This window comes from Eucalyptus grandis, chromosome 7, assembly GCF_016545825.1.
Source record: "Eucalyptus grandis isolate ANBG69807.140 chromosome 7, ASM1654582v1, whole genome shotgun sequence".
Lineage (NCBI taxonomy): Eukaryota > Viridiplantae > Streptophyta > Magnoliopsida > Myrtales > Myrtaceae > Eucalyptus > Eucalyptus grandis.
Window position 1 is genome coordinate 57,143,950 of NC_052618.1, and position 19,040 is coordinate 57,162,989.

At 39.4% G+C, this 19,040-nt stretch overlaps 2 protein-coding genes across 2 annotated transcripts; both read right to left on the minus strand.

The window, feature by feature from the left end:
• Positions 1-1,672: 1,672 nt before the first annotated feature.
• On the minus strand, positions 1,673-6,607 carry LOC104430696 (metal transporter Nramp5). The gene is made up of 13 exons (XM_010043425.3): positions 6,454-6,607; positions 6,150-6,228; positions 5,978-6,018; positions 5,783-5,861; positions 5,562-5,666; positions 4,299-4,408; positions 3,665-3,846; positions 3,497-3,566; positions 3,050-3,223; positions 2,844-2,948; positions 2,609-2,740; positions 2,392-2,487; positions 1,673-2,209 (listed from the first exon to the last, which is right to left on the minus strand). The coding sequence occupies exons 1-13, from the start codon at positions 6,595-6,597 to the stop codon at positions 1,880-1,882; spliced, it is 1,647 nt and encodes a 548-aa protein (XP_010041727.3). The 5' UTR covers positions 6,598-6,607; the 3' UTR covers positions 1,673-1,879.
• A 6,634-nt stretch (positions 6,608-13,241) lies between these two features.
• Positions 13,242-18,671, minus strand: LOC104452370 (metal transporter Nramp5). Its single transcript, XM_039318381.1, has 13 exons — positions 18,420-18,671; positions 18,037-18,115; positions 17,862-17,902; positions 17,666-17,744; positions 17,443-17,547; positions 15,894-16,003; positions 15,269-15,450; positions 15,101-15,170; positions 14,655-14,828; positions 14,449-14,553; positions 14,220-14,351; positions 14,003-14,098; positions 13,242-13,821 (listed from the first exon to the last, which is right to left on the minus strand). The coding sequence occupies exons 1-13, from the start codon at positions 18,495-18,497 to the stop codon at positions 13,492-13,494; spliced, it is 1,581 nt and encodes a 526-aa protein (XP_039174315.1). The 5' UTR covers positions 18,498-18,671; the 3' UTR covers positions 13,242-13,491.
• Between the last annotated feature and the right edge of the window lie 369 nt (positions 18,672-19,040).

Consider the following 19,040-nt stretch of genomic DNA (forward strand, 5'->3'; position numbering starts at 1 on the left):
CCCTAAAGATTGTTGTCCAGTATTGCTTTTTAGGGGCTTAAGCAGTATTTTGGATCGTATCGTTTTTAAGTGCATATTTCTTAGAAATAAGAAAAACATTTTTTCCTCCCTAGGCATGTCGCCTGGTAGACTGAAAAGTTGCTATTAAATCCTAAGCCTTTATTGAAAAAGTAAACATAAAGTTATCATGCAAGTGTTTTGCAATGGCCTAGTAAGCAATTTCCAATAGTGACGATAAGAGGACTTGATTGCGCTTCTCCAAAATTGATTTAGATTTGATTGCACATAGCAAAGGTTCACGAACAAATCGCTTTCCACATATTAGGTCTGTGGTTTTTAGAGTTCTTCCATTGCCTTGGAAATTTTCCTGATTAAGTCTATTAAGAGAGGGGTTTTGGGAAAAGTCTTGTGCATTGTTCTCTAGTGTGTTTTCCTCAATTCAGAGAATTGAATTCCCTAGACTAGTGCCGTTGTCTCAGAAATTTTCATTCTCCTTTTGCCTTTTTTTATTAATCAAATCGATGAGTTTGTTCCGAAAGCAATGCACCACAATAGTAGGGATAAGTTAGGAGGGCTTTTTGTCCACTGGACTTCCATCGACGGCTTCCTCGAAGTTAGTTATTGTTTTGCTGTTAAAATGTTGGATTTTCAGGTGAGGGCGCCATACCTTTTCCGTTTTGGCCGTGAGCTTCTCAAACCATTGAGAATGTGCAGCACAAGGAAACACAGCGGGAATGGGGTTTCCATTATATGAGTTTACCATCTCTTGCATAAATACACGAGGGACTCGAGAAAAGCAGGTGTTCAGGTCACTGAGCACAAGGCCTTGTGTTCTATTTCATCAATAATTAGGTTGGATGAGGTAACTGGCATAATGCTTCTTCAGATGTAAACTGTGAAATCTTCTTGTGGTAGCTGGGATTGTTAGTCTCCCTCTACATTGTCTACTTCTCATGCAAGCTTTCGTTCTTTGCTGAACCTTTTAATACGAGCTTTCAAGCCTTGTTAATTAGTCCTAATTACTACGTGGCCCATTGTCTGTTATGCGTAATGATTAGGTTAGCCCAAGAGGATCTCGAATCACTTTGCCTAAAAGAAAGGATCCAACAAGATAGGCCCATTATCCTCTATGAACAACAACAAGAAAGCGGATTAATAATGCTTAATTATACTCTGCCTTTCTGCTCAGTGTTTTACCAAATTGATTCTGCATAAACATTTAGAGTTCATACTCCTGACAGTGAATAATTTTGACACTACATATGATTTTACACAGCTCAACTCTAGCAACTCTTTTATATTTACATGATAGATTCCAAGTATTAAAGGGATGGGAGATACGGTACAGGGGAAAAGGAATAATTGTTAAATCCACTTGGTATGAGTCGGTTCAGCAATTCAACATTCTGAATCCTGTTGAGGTTGTAGTGCAAGGGAAGTAGCATCGGGTTCTGGTGTTTCGATTTTGCCATTTTGGCATCAAAATGCATCAACAGATGGGCATTATCATCGTTCACTTTATGGTATCATGCCTCTGCCTCATGTTGAAGTTTATGTCCTCTCTCAGAGATTACTTGTATGGTTTTGCAGTGATGTTGAAAAACCGCAATGATCCTGCGGAGTTTTATATTTACTAAAGATAAAATTTAAAGGAGTCTACTAATAACTTAAAGTTACAAAGGCATTTTTGCTCGATGTTTTGCCCAGTAGCCCTGCTAAAAAAAGCTGCAGCAAGAGAGTACCTTAACGATCTTGACTCTAGCTACGATTCTAACAGCACTATTTTTTACCACTTTTCTACTAGATAGTTTCACTCTAGCATCTGTCTCTGCATACATTGAGGGATAGCTTCTTGAGTTGTTAAGCAATGTGATGCAAACTATTCCGGAAGAGGAATGTCTGCTAGATCCTCTCGATAAGGAAGTCGGTCTGGTGACTTGCCAGAATTGCCATAGCCAAGTTCGATGGCCATTGTCGTCGCATGCTTAACAGGGTCATCAGAAAATGTGATGATGGTGTCTTTTCGGAAAGTTAAGTAGATCACTGCAACGATGTAGACTGCCATGAGTGGGAACACTAGGATTCCAATGAAAACGTTGGCAACTTTGGGAACACTATTGTTGATTAGCCAGCCGACAAAGCCCGTGCTGAGGTAGTAGATGTTGATACCGATGAGTCCCACTCCTAGTATCCATGAGATCACGATAATCTGCGTCCAGAGACATAAAAGATTTGAAAAGACAGGATTGTCATTTTACTTGAATTTCCAGATGTTCTTCTGCATTTTTTCAATTCTTCCTTTTTTCCCCCGAATTTGCATCTCTTTAGGACTTCTGAACTAACCTACCAAGTCTAAAGTTCACTTGTGTAAAGATCAAAAGACAAGCTTACGTAGATTGAGTTTTTGTGGGGTCCCATCTTTGTTGCACTGCTACTGAACTTAAGGAGTGGGATAAGAGCAAACGGAAGCTCAAATGATAGAATCATCTGAAAAACAACATCAAACTCATTATAGAATGAGCATAGAATGCTCACATATCTTCACCAGATTATGATACAAAGAATTTAAATGTAGAAGTGGCAGGAGACATCAGAGGAATCTTCATACCGACGCAATGATGATGAGCCTACTGGCTCCTGAAGATCCGCTCATTATAGCGACAATGAGACTTGACGTAATGGCAGCACATCGAGTCACTAGGTTCCTCATCCACTTCTTAATTTTGAGATCCAAGAATCCCTAAGCAATTAACCAACTCGCACACAAAAAAATAAATAAAAATCAGATCCATTCAAGTGTTCACTTTAAACAGCTAGTTACGTGAAATTTCTTAATTAACAACCTGCATGATATATTGGCCTGCATAGGTTCCTGTAATTGTGGAGCTTTGTCCTGAAGCTAGCAATGCAATGGCATAAACTGTTGAGCTAGATCTTCCCAACATATTCTGTAAATGCAGGTATTTGAGACGATAATAAGAATATTATTCTTAGTTAAAATGTTATCTTGTGGTCCAACTGGTTTATAGTCTCTGTTAGGAATTGGAACCTTGAGGAGGAATGCAGCAGAATTGAGAGTTAGATCGTTGCATTGACTTGCATTCTCACTGGAAAGATTGTCGGCCGAGCAGACGGTGCCAGACACGGAAACAACGGCGACGTTGATCAAGAATGCCACGAATAATGCGAACCCACTTTCTATGAGGAAAAAACGGCAGGCGTCCTGCAGAGATTGATGAGATGAAATGAAAAGTGCACGTTTTTTTCTTTTGGATAATTGACTAAACAAAAATACACGTTTCATAACATTGACAATAAATTTCTCCTATATTTTGTACGTTTTACCAAATATAATTAGTGAAAACAGAAGTGACGATTATTGAACGCACATTATGCCGTCTAAATAATAGCCTAGTTTTTCACACGAGGAATAAGATCTTCACCAATAAAATTTTGACAACAAAAGAAAATGAAGACGAAGTTAGGAATTTAGTACATTGACGCCTCGGACCGATCTCGGAACTTTTCTGGACAAGACCAAAGCAGAATGGAGGAACAGGTTGTGCCTGTTGACAAGCAATATAACTCTCAAATCTGGAAAATCAGTTTCATGTATATCTAACGACAAAGACAGTGTGTGATGAAGTATAAAGTGATATCATACGGCATCACGAGGGCGCCGAGCATGGCGATGGCATCGCCAGTGGCACTGTTCCCAGAGAGCTTGGGGATGAACATCCCCTCCAGGACCTCCGTAGCAGGAGGCTTCACGTAGCTCATTTCGCCAAAGAAGCATGCCGCCATTATGAATACCAACGTAGCTATCAGCATTTCCAGCTTCCGAATCTAGTAAATTTGAAGACCACATTTTTTTTAGAAACAACCGAGGTTCGGAAAATAGTGAACAGCATTGAATTAAATGACGGTGAAACAAATCTGGTCTTCAGACAAGTCAGTGTGACTATTATATAATTGGCATAGGCAATTCTGTAAGGAGCCAGGTCTTCACTGTACATATATTGTCCGCTTTGGACACTAAGTCCAAACGATTTTGTTCTTCTTAGAGTAGCCCATACTACCCGAGAAAACGTGTATGTACAGTTTGAAGGACCAAAACCTTATAAGCTAGCCCATGACTCCCCCTAAGTGATGTGGGACAGGAGACATGCACTTAGCCTCGCCTGCGTACTGCCGAGGTGATCTTAGTCCGTTCCTCTGTGCTGCCCGGGTTGTCACAAATTCAAAGGAATCTAATACACACGTTCTCATTGAATCAATGGAATTCCAAGTACGCATACCCCATATGTCTGCAGGCCAAGAAGCGCGATCGTGCTGAAACCAGTGAGCAAAATTCCAGCCCACACTGGGATGTGAAACAGTATGTTAAGTGCGAAGGCCGTCCCAATCACTGCAAACATGAATATGGTTGGTCAGTAAATTTGAGAGTTCCGAAGGGACATATGAACAAGTTTTTCTCCCATTTCTTTTAATTTATATTCCTTCTCTTGTTCTTGTACTCTTAACGTCTTCCTTGTCATAATTCCTCTTAAAGCTCATCGTGTACCGTCACTGCTGCCCACTGGGATTGTCCTCTCCGGCAGTCTCCAAACAGACCACCGCCATTTTCGTTGTTGGATGTCTGTCGTAATCACGATATGATGTTGCAGCCTCAAATTGGAGGTCTCAAACTATAGACGACCTCCAATCTAGTAACACTTGGTGCCGTGACTACACTCTGCCTAGGCGCTGTAAAGAGGCGAGGGACTGTAAAAACAAAAGAAAGAGGAGACAAAAATTTGGAGAATAGGGTTTTGTGTGTGATTTTCATAAGAACTAATATGAGGCATGCATATGAGCAGGCCAGAAGTTGTGAAAGAAAAGTTTGATATGTTCTTGCAATCACATGTTTTGTGTTGTATCTATTTGAGATGACATCCTCGTTCTTCATCTTTGTCTCTATTTAGTGTTTCATTCGTTTAATCCATATATATATATATACATATTAGCCATAAGGGTAGTTGTGAAATTCATGACTGAATGATGAAGAATTGAGATTTGTTAGGACATCAAACGAGACATTTGTGCAAGTAGAAGATTGTTGGTCCTTAGAATATTGTTATGTATTTTACCTTGTGAATGTCGATCTCTATTGATTTGATAAGTAATTATACTTAACATATTTGTGTATTATGATGCCTAAGTTTTTTTTTTCCTCTAATTTTTTCTTATTGAAGCACATACAAGGCGAAGAATTTCATGACACCAAATGCTTTACTCTTTTACTTAGTAAAGTTAAACCATGTATTTTAAGAGATTCAACTATCATTTCATATCTTAACCCTATCCTTAAGATTAGTGGAAAGAGAAAAGCATAAAGAGTGCCAACTCAATATGTACAGATGAAAAAGTTGACTGAGATCCATGACAACTAAAGAATGATTGAGAAATGATATATAAGATATCGAGCTCGAGTTCTATGAGCTGATGAGAGAGAGAGAGAGAGAGAGAGAGAGAGAGAGAGAGAGAGAGAGAGAGAGAGAGAGAGAGAGAGAGAGAGATGCCTTCTGGTATATCGGCGGCTATAACGGCCACTTCAGCCAAAAACCATAAGCAATACTTCACCAACGGTGGGTATTCAGCTTTACATAGCTCAGATAGGTGTTTCCCTGAAATTTCGATAAATTTACAATAGACAAGTGAATCATCACAACAATAAAGAGAGTGTTCACGAGTAGAAAAAAGTTGTCATATTCCTCCTTAATTTCTCTAACGAAATAATTACCAGTGCTCACTCCGAGATTAGCAGCCAGTGATTGGATGATGAGAGCGAATATTAACCCGATGAGTATGATCCACAGAAGCTGGCCATATGATCCAATATATTATAAAAAAATTAGTATACGATTTAAATATACGCTATATAATTGCATAAGTATGAACGAATATATGTTGGGTATTGTCCGTTCGTTTGTGTTACCTCATATCCATGATTCGCTCCTGCCTGCAGATCAGTTTCTACTGCAACATTAATTGTAGAACTGTGAATTCAACATGAACTCATTCAAAAGCTTCATGTAGGCACGCACGCGAACAAACACACTCACAGAGAGAAAAGGTGGGGGGGGGATGAGGTATGAGAGAGAGATTACAGTTTCCAGGGTCAAGATATGCGAGGGAAACGAGGAAACCGGGGCCAACAAATGATAAAAGCGCTCTCCATCCAGGTTTCTGAATAATTCTAGGGACAAATGCGATTAGATCATAAACATATATCACAGTTAGAACAAATGACATTCTCACTTAGATATGGAGAATGTTCAAATTAGGAAACATCCACCTAGAAACAAGCTAGTCCCGTAAGATTGTGATTGGTTTGACCCTTTAAAGATTGGAGATTGAGGGACTTATTGAAGGTTATAATCCCCAAATGTCTGAAAAAAGAAGAGAGAGAACCTGATCATGTGAGTCCTGTTGATCAAATTCACCTTGCGTGGAACTAGGGAGATCAAAGGATGGGATCCTGCCCTCCACATCAATGGTGCTCCCTCCCAATATTGATGGGGCTCCGACAGGTGCCATCTCATGCTCCTCCTGCATACTCTCTCTCTCTCTCTCAACTTGCTTTTCGTGAAGCAACTAATGAACTTGATTTATACCCGCTTCACTTCGTGTTGCACTCCAAACACAGCCTACGACGGGAAAATTACCAAAAAAGTCCTACACCTATTATAATTGTGCCAGTTTAATCATAAACTTATTTTTTTTTTGACCAATCAAGTCCTAAAATTTTTAAAATTATTCTCGATTAGTCCATCTGGCCAAAATTAGCTGGCCGGGCTGATGTTGCAATTGGCCAGCCGCCGACCTTTTTTTAATAATATTTTATTTTTTGAAATATTTTATTATTTTTTTCCCTCCTCCCTCCTCCCTCCTCCTTTCTTTGGCTCCGGTGGGATTGCCTCGCTAGTCGATGAGCTCGCGCCCATCGATGGCGAGGTGAGCCCCAGTTAGATCTGGCGAGGGCTGGCCTCGCCCGACGATCGTGAGGTGAGCCCTCGCTAGATTCGATGGGGGCTCACCTCACCGTCACCGGGCGAGGGCAAGCTTGCCTATCCACAAGTGAGGCGAGCCCTTGCCAGATTCGGCAAGGCTCACCTTGCCAGACCCAGCGACGGCGAGGGCTCGCCTTGCTAGTGGCTAGGTGAGCTCGTCCTCGCCCCGAGACGGTGAGGCGAGCTAGCGCGGCCGCCTCAGTCCAGTGATCGGCCAGCCCTCCCCCTGGCCGGTCCCCGGAGCCAAAGGAAGAAGGAGGGAGGAGGAGAGGAGGAGGAAGGAGGGAGAGGTAGAAGGAAAAAAAAAAAAAAAAAAAAGAGAAAAAAAAAATAAATAAATATTTCAAAAATAAAATATTATTAAAAAAGGTCGCCAGCATTGGCCGGTTGCCACGTTAGCGCCAGCCGGCCAAATTTTGGCCGGATCAACTAATCGGGAATAATTGTAAAAGGTTTAGGATTTAATTAATCAAAAAAATAAATTTAGGACTAAATTGACACAATTGTAATAGGTTTATGACTTTTTTGATAATTTTCCCACCTACAACTGACTGCATGCTTCATAAACCAAAGTCACCACCTCTGGTCACTTAATAAATGCAATAAAGAAAAGAGAGTCAAAGATCTGTGGGGAAGGATAAAACTAAGACCATGCAGACTAAGATCCCTGCTTAAAATGCCCTTTTGCTATCATTTTTTTATATGTGCACCAAAATCCTGTGAGATGCATCTAATGTTGGCCCTCTCTATTTTTGTTTGGGTAACGTCATATATATTAAGACTTGTCTCTAAATTTGACAATCTAATTCTCGTGATAGGCTGTAACAGATAAGTGAGGAGCCATATTTAACACCCAATCAATTACGGATCATCATTTCATTCAGTGTACCAACCTTTGTAAATTGAACGTGATATATACCCGATGTTATTACTTTTCTAGAGGATGACTTAATCCACATCTAACCACTAGGCCAAATCTTCCAGGTATGACCAGGAAAGATGGAGTCCCATTCAGGGCTGATCGCCTCATTGGTTGCGATTATCTTCGCCCCTTTCTTGAGTCGAAATAATACAATCTTGACTTAATTTATTTGCTTGCTGATGTTTGTCTTTTAATCTATTCCTGCTTTCCTACATAAAATATAGACCATAACATGAGTGCTTAGATTAGAATTCAGCTGGCTCTGCGTGATAGTTTACTTGGAGTAAAAACTATGCATTGCGAGTCCAAGACTCGAAGCCGAAATTAAGATTTCCTTTTTTTCTTTCCCGCAATTAAACAATCTAAATTGGCCATGATAGGGGAGGCTTTGAACATGATAAGTTGTAATTAGCTCTAATTCGAACAGGTGTAGCCGAAAATTGATTCACGCAATGAAATACTTTTCACCAAAAATTGATCTTCGATTTTTATTGAATTGGATGTTGTGGCGATTTGGACAGGAGGTAGAACGCATGACCAAGAACTGGAACTAATTTCTGTAAAGGAAAGTAAATGCAGGAATTGGAAATATATATTGATAATAGGAAAGATACATAATTTGTGTTGATGATTGCGGATCCCCTCTACAACGATTCAACATGACTTATATAGTCCATTACAAAATGTAACTGCTCCTGAGCGGTTAATATTCCAATTAAAGATTATAGCCGCATTTCCATTGTTTTTAACTCCATGATCACATTCCATGATTGAACGTTGGCCTTATATATAAGTGGTAACTTTTTAGCTGCCACTAGACTCAATCGTATCTCCATAATTTTAGACTCCATGATTGCTCTTTATGCTTGCATGAGGATCGTCTCTAGAAGTAGTTATGACTTCTCAATTGTCATTGAATCTAACCTCTAATCGACATCTTCGTTTTTTTTCAGTTTTTGCATCATATAAATGTTGATGGTTGACTTATCTTCATCACATGTTGTTAACTGTCCTATGGTCATCAATTATCATAGTCATCGACAAGCATCTTTGCTGTCAACGACTCATCGATGATATAATAACTTAATATCTATTTTACGAATCGACGTTATATCAATTTAGAAGGCAGTCATTTTTGGGTGTCAACATAAAAATTTGCTAACATTATGTGCATTTGGGGTTAATCCATCAAACTCCGATCGATAACTTGGCATTATTATTTCTAGTAGCTTAATCGTAAGACTCTTCTCTATCTTGTCTCCATCTAATTTCCCCTAATTTAATTGCAACTTGTCGAATTCTAGTTGCCAGTTTATGGGCCAAACAATTTTAATAGCCATTTTTTTTTTTTGTTGAAGGAAGATTGTATTCATTACTCAAAAGGATACATAAGAAGTACATATACTTTCATGGCAAAACAAATTGAAGCAGAGCAAAGGTTGGAATACTACAAAAAAAAAGGCAAATCTAGAAAAAAAGAGGATTAATAGAAGGCAAGGTTAAGTACACACTCGATTCATAAGAAACGGATTTGTCAAGTAAAATAATTGGCAACAGATAATTAGATTTTGTATTATCGTCAGTAATGAGCACATGTGGGAAATTCAATCTCCAACAAGTACATCGTCATTTGGTGGTGCACACCTAAGTTTGGCTTCTTCCACGCCTAAGTTTGGCTTCCTCTCCACCATCATTGTACGGAAACAACCAAAATAGGTCGAATAAATACAAATCTAACTTTTGAAATAGTAAATCTTCATAATTAATTGAGACACCAAATTTCCTGCGATCATTGATGAAACCAAAGGCGGAGGTCCCATGGACTGAGCACGCGGGTATCGAATCCATGAAAACATTATTAAACTCCCATATCTAAATCGGGAGAGAAGAACTCTTAGATCTAGAATTAAAGTAGGAGAGTTCAAACTCTCAGATCTAGAATTAGACCAAGAAAAGAGAGTTCCTAGATCTAAATCGAGAGAGAAGAAAAAGGAAGAAAAGAATTAGAAAATTAAAATAAAATCAACAACTGATAGAGGGTAGCGTGAGATTGGCTTCTCCCTATGGTTGAATGCTGAAGAAGACGATGGAAAGAGAAAAGAGAGGGAGATTGAACGACTTTTTGGCTACAGATGGGGTCCTTTTTTAATTGCCAGTTGACTTCGATTAAAGTGAGCTTGCGCGGCTGCGGAAATAAGTAAGAATTAATTATAATCCTTGGAGATAAACTATTGATAACTACGCAATCCATATTATATAATTTCATAGCTTGTCATACTCATAAACTTATGCGACTCTAATAAGAGGTGGGTCTTGCACATTTATGTCTTATCTATCTGTTTTTACCTGTAAAGTAACTTTGCATGATGTTAATAGAATCAACCTTAACCCAGAACTCATGTCCAGAGATATTTCCGAAGCCATTTTGTTCTCTTCCTTTCGGTCGATAACGAAATGGACCGTTCACGTCTCCCATCAGATAATTGCTTTTCAGAACATGTAGTGGTCCATGCTAACAAGCTTAGCTACGTGCAAGTGACGATTCCACTCCATGTATCAACTCAACTACTCCAGTGTATCAAAGAGATGAATCGTGCACGCCATAAGAAAAAATGATTTTGCTAATCTAAGACTGGCTAACTATTTTGGCGACCGACAAAATAGTAAAGTAGATGCACTTGATTAGGCCATCATTAGTTGGTCTTTGAGTTTGAAATGACGGATGGACGTGTGAGATTAAAATGCGTGATGAGATGGTCTCAGAATTGCTATATAACATCCATTAGGTAAAAACTACATGCAAGATGATGAAATTTGGGTCACTTTTCGAGTGAACTTTCTGTCTTAATGTTGGGAGGAATGTGGCGGGAAAGCACATGAAGGGCGAGAGGAAATGGAACAAAGTGAAAAGTAGATTGAGAGATTTTTTTTATTTAAGGTCTCTTCTCACAACACACTTTGTTCTTAGTTACAGGAACAGAGAGACAAGTACATCGACATTTGGTTAAGATCAGGATCATTGATGAGAAAATTACCAAAGAGCCCTAAACTTATTATGTGGATGCCAATTCAATTTTGAACATTTTAATTCGTCTTATTTAGTCCTAAAGTTTTTGACGATTTGCTAAAATATTCATTTTGACCAATTTTAGCCGAAAATGGTATTGTGGCCATTACCTAGAGTCAGTGAAGGCCTTGACGCCCTCTCCCAATGCAGATGAGGGTTGCCGGCCCACAGTAAAAAGAAAGAGAAAAAGAAAAAGTAGAAAAGAAAAAAAGAAAAAGAGAATGAATAAAAGGAAAAATTATCTATCTTAGCGTCGACCATGTCAAGTAAGATAACCAGCATCCACGTCGTGATTTTTGGCTAAAATTAACGAGAATGACTATTTGACAAATTGTCAAAATGTTATATATTTAATTGACCAAATTGAATGGTTTATAATTGAATTAATATGCGTATTATAAGTTTAGGAAGTTTTTGGTAATTTTTCCATCAATGATTGGTTGAATTCAATTGATTTTCATTGTGGAGTTGACAATTTGACGAGCGATTTTTGAATGACTTAGAGACATAAGAAGGGATCTACCCTAAAGATTGTTGTCCAGTATTGCTTTTTAGGGGCTTAAGTAGTATTTTGGATCATATCGTTTCTAAGTGCATATTTCTTAGAAATAAGAAAAACATTTTTTCCTCCCTAGGCATGTCGCTTTTTTATTAAATCCTAAGCCTTTATTGAAAAAGCATAAAGTTATCATACTGGTAGACTGAAAAGTTGCTATTAAATCCTAAGCCTTTATTGAAAAAGTAAACATAAAGTTATCATGCAAGTGTTTTGCGATGGCCTAGTAAGCAATTTCCAATAGTGACGATAAGAGGACTTGATTGCGCTTCTCCAAAATTGATTTAGATTTGATTGCACATAGCAAAGGTTCACGAACAAATCGCTTTCCGCATATTAGGTCCGTGGTTTTTCGAGTTCTTCCATTGCCTTGGAAATTTTCCTGATTAAGTCTATTAAGAAAGGGGTTTTGGGAAAAGTCTTGTGCATTGTTCTCTAGTGTGTTTTCCTCAATTCAGAGAATTGAATTCCCTAGACTAGTGCCGTTGTCTCAGAAATTTTCATTCTCCTTTTGCCTTTTTTTTATTAATCAAATCGATGAGTTTGTTCCGAAAGCAATGCACCACAATAGTAGAGATAAGTTAGGAGGGCTTTTTGTCCACACGACTTCCATCGACGGCTTCCTCGAAGTTAGTTATTGTTTTGCTGTTAAAATGTTGGATTTTCAGGTGAGGGTGCCATACCTTTTTCCGTTTTGGCCGTGAGCTTCTCAAACCATTGAGAATGTGCAGCACAAGGAAACACAGCGGGAATGGGGTTTCCATTATATGAGTTTACCATCTCTTGCATAAATACACGAGGGACTCAAGAAAAGCAGGTGCTCAGGTCACGGAGCACAAGGCCTTGTGTTCTATTTCATCAATAATTAGGTTGGATGAGGTAACTGGCATAATGCTTCTTCAGATGTAAACTGTGAAATCTTCTTATGGTAGCTGGGATTGTTAGTCTCCCTCTACATTGTCTACTTCTCGTGCAAGCTTTCGTTCTTTGCTGAACCTTTTAATATGAGCTGTCGAGCCCTGTTAATTAGTCCTAATTATTACGTGCCCCATTGTCTGTTATGCGAAATGATTAGGTTAGCCCAAGGATCTAGAATCACTTTGCCTAAAAGAAAGGATCCAACAAGATAGGCCTATTATCCTCGACGAACAACAACAAGAGAGGGGATTAATAATGCTTAATTACACTGTGCCTTTCTGCTCAGTGTTTTACCAAATTGGTTCTGCATAAACATTTAGAGTTCATACTCCTGACAGTGAATAATTTTGACACTACATATGGTTTTACTCAGCTCAACTCTAGCAACTCTTTTATATTTACATGATAGATTCCAAGTATTAAAGGGATGGGAGATACGGTACAGGGGAAAAGGAATAATTGTTAAATCCACTTGGTAGGAGTCGGTTCAGCAATTCAACATTCTGTATCCTGTTGAGGCTGTAGTGCAAGGGAAGTAGCATCGGGTTCTGGTGTTTCAATTCTGCCATTTTGGCATCAAAATGCACCGACAGATGGGCATTATCATCGTTCACTTTATGGTATCATGCCTCTGCCTCATGTTGTAGTTTATGTCCTCTCTCAGAGATTACTTGTATGGTTTTGCAGTGACGTTGAAAAAACGCAATGATCCTGTGGAGTTATATATTTACTGAAGATAAAATTTAAAGGAGTCTACTAATAACTTAAAGTTACAAAGACATTTTTGCTCGATGTTTTGCCCAGTAGCCCTGCTAAAAAAAGCTGCAGCAAGAGAGTACCTTAATGATCTTGACTCTAGCTATGATTCTAACGGCATTATTTTTTACCACATTTCTACTAAATAGTTTCACTCTAGCATCTGTCTCTGCATACATTGGGGGATAGCTTCTTGAGTTGTTAAGCGATGTGATGCAAACTACTCTGGAAAAGGAATGTCTGCTAGATCCTCTCGATAAGGAAGTCGGTCTGGTGACTTGCCAGAATTGCCATGGCCAAGTTCGATGGCCATTGCCGTTGCATGCTTAACAGGGTCATCAGAAAATGTGACGATGGTGTCCTTTCGGAAAGTTAAGTAGATCACTGCAACGATGTAGACTGCCATGAGTGGGAACACTAGGATTCCAATGAAAACGTTGGCAACTTTGGGAACACTATTGTTGATTAGCCAGCCGACAAAGCCCGTGCTGAGGTAGTAGATGTTGATACCGATGAGTCCCACTCCTAGTATCCATGAGATCACGATAATCTGCGTCCAGAGCCATAAAAGATTTGAAAAGACAGGATTGTCATTTTACTTGAATATCCAGATGTTCTTCTGCATTTTTTCAATTCTTCCTTTTTCCCCCGAATTTGCATCTCTTTAGGACTTCTGAAATAACCTACCAAGTCTAAAGTTCACTTGTGTAAAGATCAAAAGACAAGCTTACGTAGATTGAGTTTTTGTGGGGTCCCATCTTTGTTGCACTGCTACTGAACTTAAGGAGTGGGATAAGAGCAAACGGAAGCTCAAATGATAGAATCATCTGAAAAACAACATCAAACTCATTATAGAATGAGCATAGAATGCTCACGTATCTTCACCAGATTATGATACAAAGAATTTAAATGTAGAAGTGGCAGGAGATATCAGAGGAATCTGCATACCGACGCAATGATGATGAGCCTACTGGCTCCTGAAGATCCGCTGAGTATAGCGACGATGAGACTTGGCGTAATGGCAACACATCGAGTCACTAGGTTCCTTATCCACTTCTTCATTTTGAGATCCAAGAATCCCTAAGCAATTAACCAACTCGCACACAAAAAGAAAAATCAGATCCATTCAAGTGTTCACTTTAAACAGCTAGTTACGTGAAATTTCTTAATTAACAACCTGCATTATATATTGGCCTGCGTAGGTTCCTGTAATTGTGGAGCTTTGTCCTGAAGCTAGCAATGCAATGGCATAAACCGTTGAGCTAGATCTTCCCAACATATTCTGTAAATGCAGGTATTTGAGACGATAATAAGAATATTATTCTTAGTTGAAGTGTTATCCTGTGGTCCAACTGGTTTATAGTCTCTGTGAGGAATTGGAACCTTGAGGAGGAATGCAGCAGAATTGAGAGTTAGATCGTTGCATTGACTTGCATTCTCACTGGAAAGATTGTTGGCCGAGCAGACGGTGCCAGACACGGAAACAACGGCGACGTTGATCAAGAATGCCACGAATAATGCGAACCCACTTTCTATGAGGAAAAAACGGCAGGCGTCCTGCAGAGATTGATGAGATGAAATGAAAAGTGCACGTTTTTTTCTTTTGGATAATTGACTAAACAAAAATACATGTTTCGTAACATTGACAATAAATTTCTCCTATATATTGCACGTTTTACCAAATATAATCAGTGAAAACAGAAGTGACGATTATTGAATGCACATTATGCCGTCTAAATAATAGCCTAGTTTTTCAAACGAGGGATAAGATCTTCACCAATAAAATTTTGACAACAAAAGAAAATGAAGATGAAGTTAGGAATTAGTACATTGACGCCTTGGACCGATCTCGGAACTTTTCTGGACAAGACCAAAGCAGAATGGAGGAACAGGTTGTGCCTGTTGACAAGCAATAGAACTCTCAAATCTGGAAAATCAGTTTCATGTATATCTAACGACAAAGACAGTGTGTGATGAAGTATAAAGTGATATCATACGGCATCACGAGGGCGCCGAGCAAGGCGATGGCATCGCCAGTGGCACTGTTCCCAGAGAGCTTGGGGATGAACATCCCCTTCAGGACCTCCGTAGCAGGAGGCTTCACGTAGCTCATTTCGCCAAAGAAGCATGCCGCCATTATGAATACCAAAGTTGCTATCAGCAATTCCAGCTTCCGAATCTAGTAAATTTGAAGACCACAATTTTTTCAGTGGATAGAAACAATCGAGGTTCAGAAAATAGTGAACAGCATTGAATTAAATGATGGTGAAACAAATCTGGTCTTCAGACATAGGTAATTCTGTAAGGATCTGGGTCTCCAGTGTACACATATTGTCCGCTTTGAACATTAAGTTCTCACGGTTTTGTTCTTTTCAGGCAGTCCATACTATCCCAAGAAAATGCATATGTATAATTGGAGGGATCCAAGTCTTATAAGTTAGCCCAGGACTCCTCCCTAAGCAATGCGAGACAGGAGACATGGCCTTAGTCTCGCCCACGTACTGCTGAGGCAATCCTCAGTAGTTCGTCCCTTCGTACTGCCTCGGGTCTGGGTTGTCACAAATTCAAAGGAATCTAATACACACGTTCTCATTGAATCAATGGAATTCCAAATACGCATACCCCATATCTCTGCAGGCCAAGAAGCGCGATCGTGCTGAAACCAGTGAGCAAAACTCCAGCCCACACTGGGATGTGAAACAGTATGTTAAGTGCGAAGGCCGTCCCAATCACTGCAAACATGAATATGGTTGGTTAGTAAATTTAATTAAAATATGATCTCACCGGACAATCTGCGTATGACTATCATACGGCACATTCAATGAGTTACTGAACAGAGGTTTAGAACTATGCGACTTCGATGCGATTCTCGATTGGGTGTTTCAGGACTATATTTGCGATGTGGATTAATCAAAGCTCTACTGTAATAGCTTGCTGGTGCTGCGGCTTGGAGTCAGTTGAAGGTTTCAGTTTATCCCTAAACAAAGAGGTAACATGTTACTGAGTATTAATAATATAGAGAATCAATGCATATTTCAGGACTGGGATCCTCTAAATCTGAGAGTTCCGAAGGGACATATGAACAAGTTTTTCTCCCATTTCTTTTAATTTATATTCCTTCTCCTGTTCTTGTACTCTTAACGTCTTCCTTGTCATAATTCCTCTTAAAGCTCATCGTGTACCGTCACTGCTGCCCACTGGGATTGTCCTCACCGGCAGTCTCCAAACAGACCACCGCCATTTTCGTTGTTGGATGTCTGTCGTAATCACGATATGATGTTGCAGCCTCAAATTGGAGGTCTCAAACTATAGACGACCTCCAATCTAGTAACACTTGGTGCCGTGACTACACTCTGCCTAGGCGCTGTAAAAAGGCGAGGGACTGTAAAAACAAAAGAAAGAGGAGACAAAAATTTGGAGAATAGGGTTTTGTGTGTGATTTTCATAAGAACTAATATGAGGCATGCATATGAGCAGGCCAGAAGTTGTGAAAGAAAAGTTCGATATGTTCTTGCAATCACATGTTTTGTGTCGTATCTATTTGAGATGACATCCTCGTTCTTCATCTTTGTCTCTATTTAGTGTTTCATTCGTTTAATCCATATATATATTAGCCATAAGGGTAGTTGTGAAATTCATGATTGAATGATGAAGAATTGATATTTGTTAGGACATCAAACGAGACATTTGTGCAAGTAGAAGATTGTTGGTCCTTAGAATATTGTTATGTATTTTACCTTGTGAATGTCGATCTCTATTGATTTGACAAGTAATTATACTTAGCATATTTGTGTATTATGATGCCTAAGTTTTTTTTTTCCTCTAATTTTTTCTTATTGAAGCACATACAAGGCAAAGAATTTCATGACACCAAATGCTTTACTCTTCTACTTAGTAAAGTTAAACCATGTATTTTAAGAGATTCAACTATCATTTCATATCTTAACCCTATCCTTAAGATTAGTGGAAAGAGAAAAGCATAAAGAGTGCCAACTCAATATGTACAGATGAAAAAGTTGACTGAGATCCATGACAACTAAAGAATGATTGAGAAATGATATGTAAGATATCGAGCTCGAGTTCTATGAGCTGATGAGAGAGAGAGACAGAGAGAGAGAGAGAGAGAGAGAGAGAGAGAGAAAGAGAGAGAGAGAGAGAGAGAGAGAGATGCCTTCTGGTATATCGGCGGCTATAACGGCCACTTCAGCCAAAAACCATAAGCAATACTTCACCAACGGTGGGTATTCAGCTTTACATAGCTCAGATAGGTGTTTCCCTGAAATTTCGATAAATTTACAATAGACAAGTGAATCATCACAACAATAAAGAGAGAGTGTTCACGAGTAGGAAAAAGTTGTCATATTCCTCCTTAATTTCTCTAACGAAATAATTACCAGTGCTCACTCCGAGATTAGCAGCCAGTGATTGGATGATGAGAGCAAATATTAACCCAATGAGTATGATCCACAGAAGCTGACCATATGATCCAATATATTATAAAAAAAATTAGTATAAGATTTAAATATACGCTATATAATTGCATAAGTATGATCGAATATATGTTGGGTATTGTCTGTTCTTTTGTGTCACCTCATATCCATGATTGGCTCCGGCCTGCAGATCAGTTTCTACTGCAACATTAATTGTAGAACTGTGAATTCAACATGAACTCATTCAAAAGTTTCATGTAGGCACGCACGCGAACAAACACACACACACAGAGAAAAGGTGGGGGAGGGTGGGTGAGGTATGAGAGAGAGATTACAGTTTCCAGGGTCAAGATATGCGAGGGAAACGAGGAAACCGGGGCCAACAAATGATAAGAACTTCCTCCATCCAGGTTTCTGAATAATCACAAGGACAAATGCAATTAGATGAGAGACTTAGGTCGCAAGTTTACTGACCCTGCATGTATTTTAACTTTTCATCCACACTCCCTGCAAGAATAGTGATTTATTAGTCCCATGGGACCCAGGACATGGTGAAAGGTGACCCGACGGGAAGTCCCATAGCAAGTGACATTACACCCATTGTTTGCCTTCCTTCCCTCCTTCCTTTCTCTCTTTCTTTGTCGTAATGGACAACGTAAAAGTCTTTATCGAAGGTTCTATTCCCTGCAGTTCTTCGGACAGAAAGAAGAGAGAGAACCTGCTCGGGTGAGTCCTCTTGATCAGATTGACCATCCGTGGAATTAGGGAGATCGAGTGGGGGTCGGGCCCTCCACATCGACGGCCACTATCCTGTTGCTCCCTCCCCATATTGTTGGGGCGCCTACGCTTGCCATCCGATGCCCTTCCTCCTCCTCCATGCTCTCTCTCTCTCTCTCTCTCTCTCAGTACACTCTTGCTTTTGGTGAAGCAACTGATGAGCTTGATTTATACCTGCCTCACTCCATGTTGTACTCCAAACAACAGCTTAGGCCAATTGGCATTGTCCTTCGTGCTTTATAAACACGTCACCATCTTCGGTAACTCAATAAACGAAAGCAAAGCATAAAGAAGTCCAACTACCAAACGGAAGGATATAACTACGAGCATGCAGACGAGATTTGTCTTATAAAATGTCCTTTTGCTTTCCATTTTGATTTTTGGTCCGAAACTTTGCGAGGTGCGCCTGACATTTAGCCCTCTTGCTGGTCTTTCGAGTGACATCAGATATATAGGACCAGATTCCAAATAAGATATTCTTCGAATTGGCTACAGCAATGCTTTTTAGATAAGCGAGCAGCTGCATTTAATCACCCAATTAATAACAGTCGGCCATGTCATT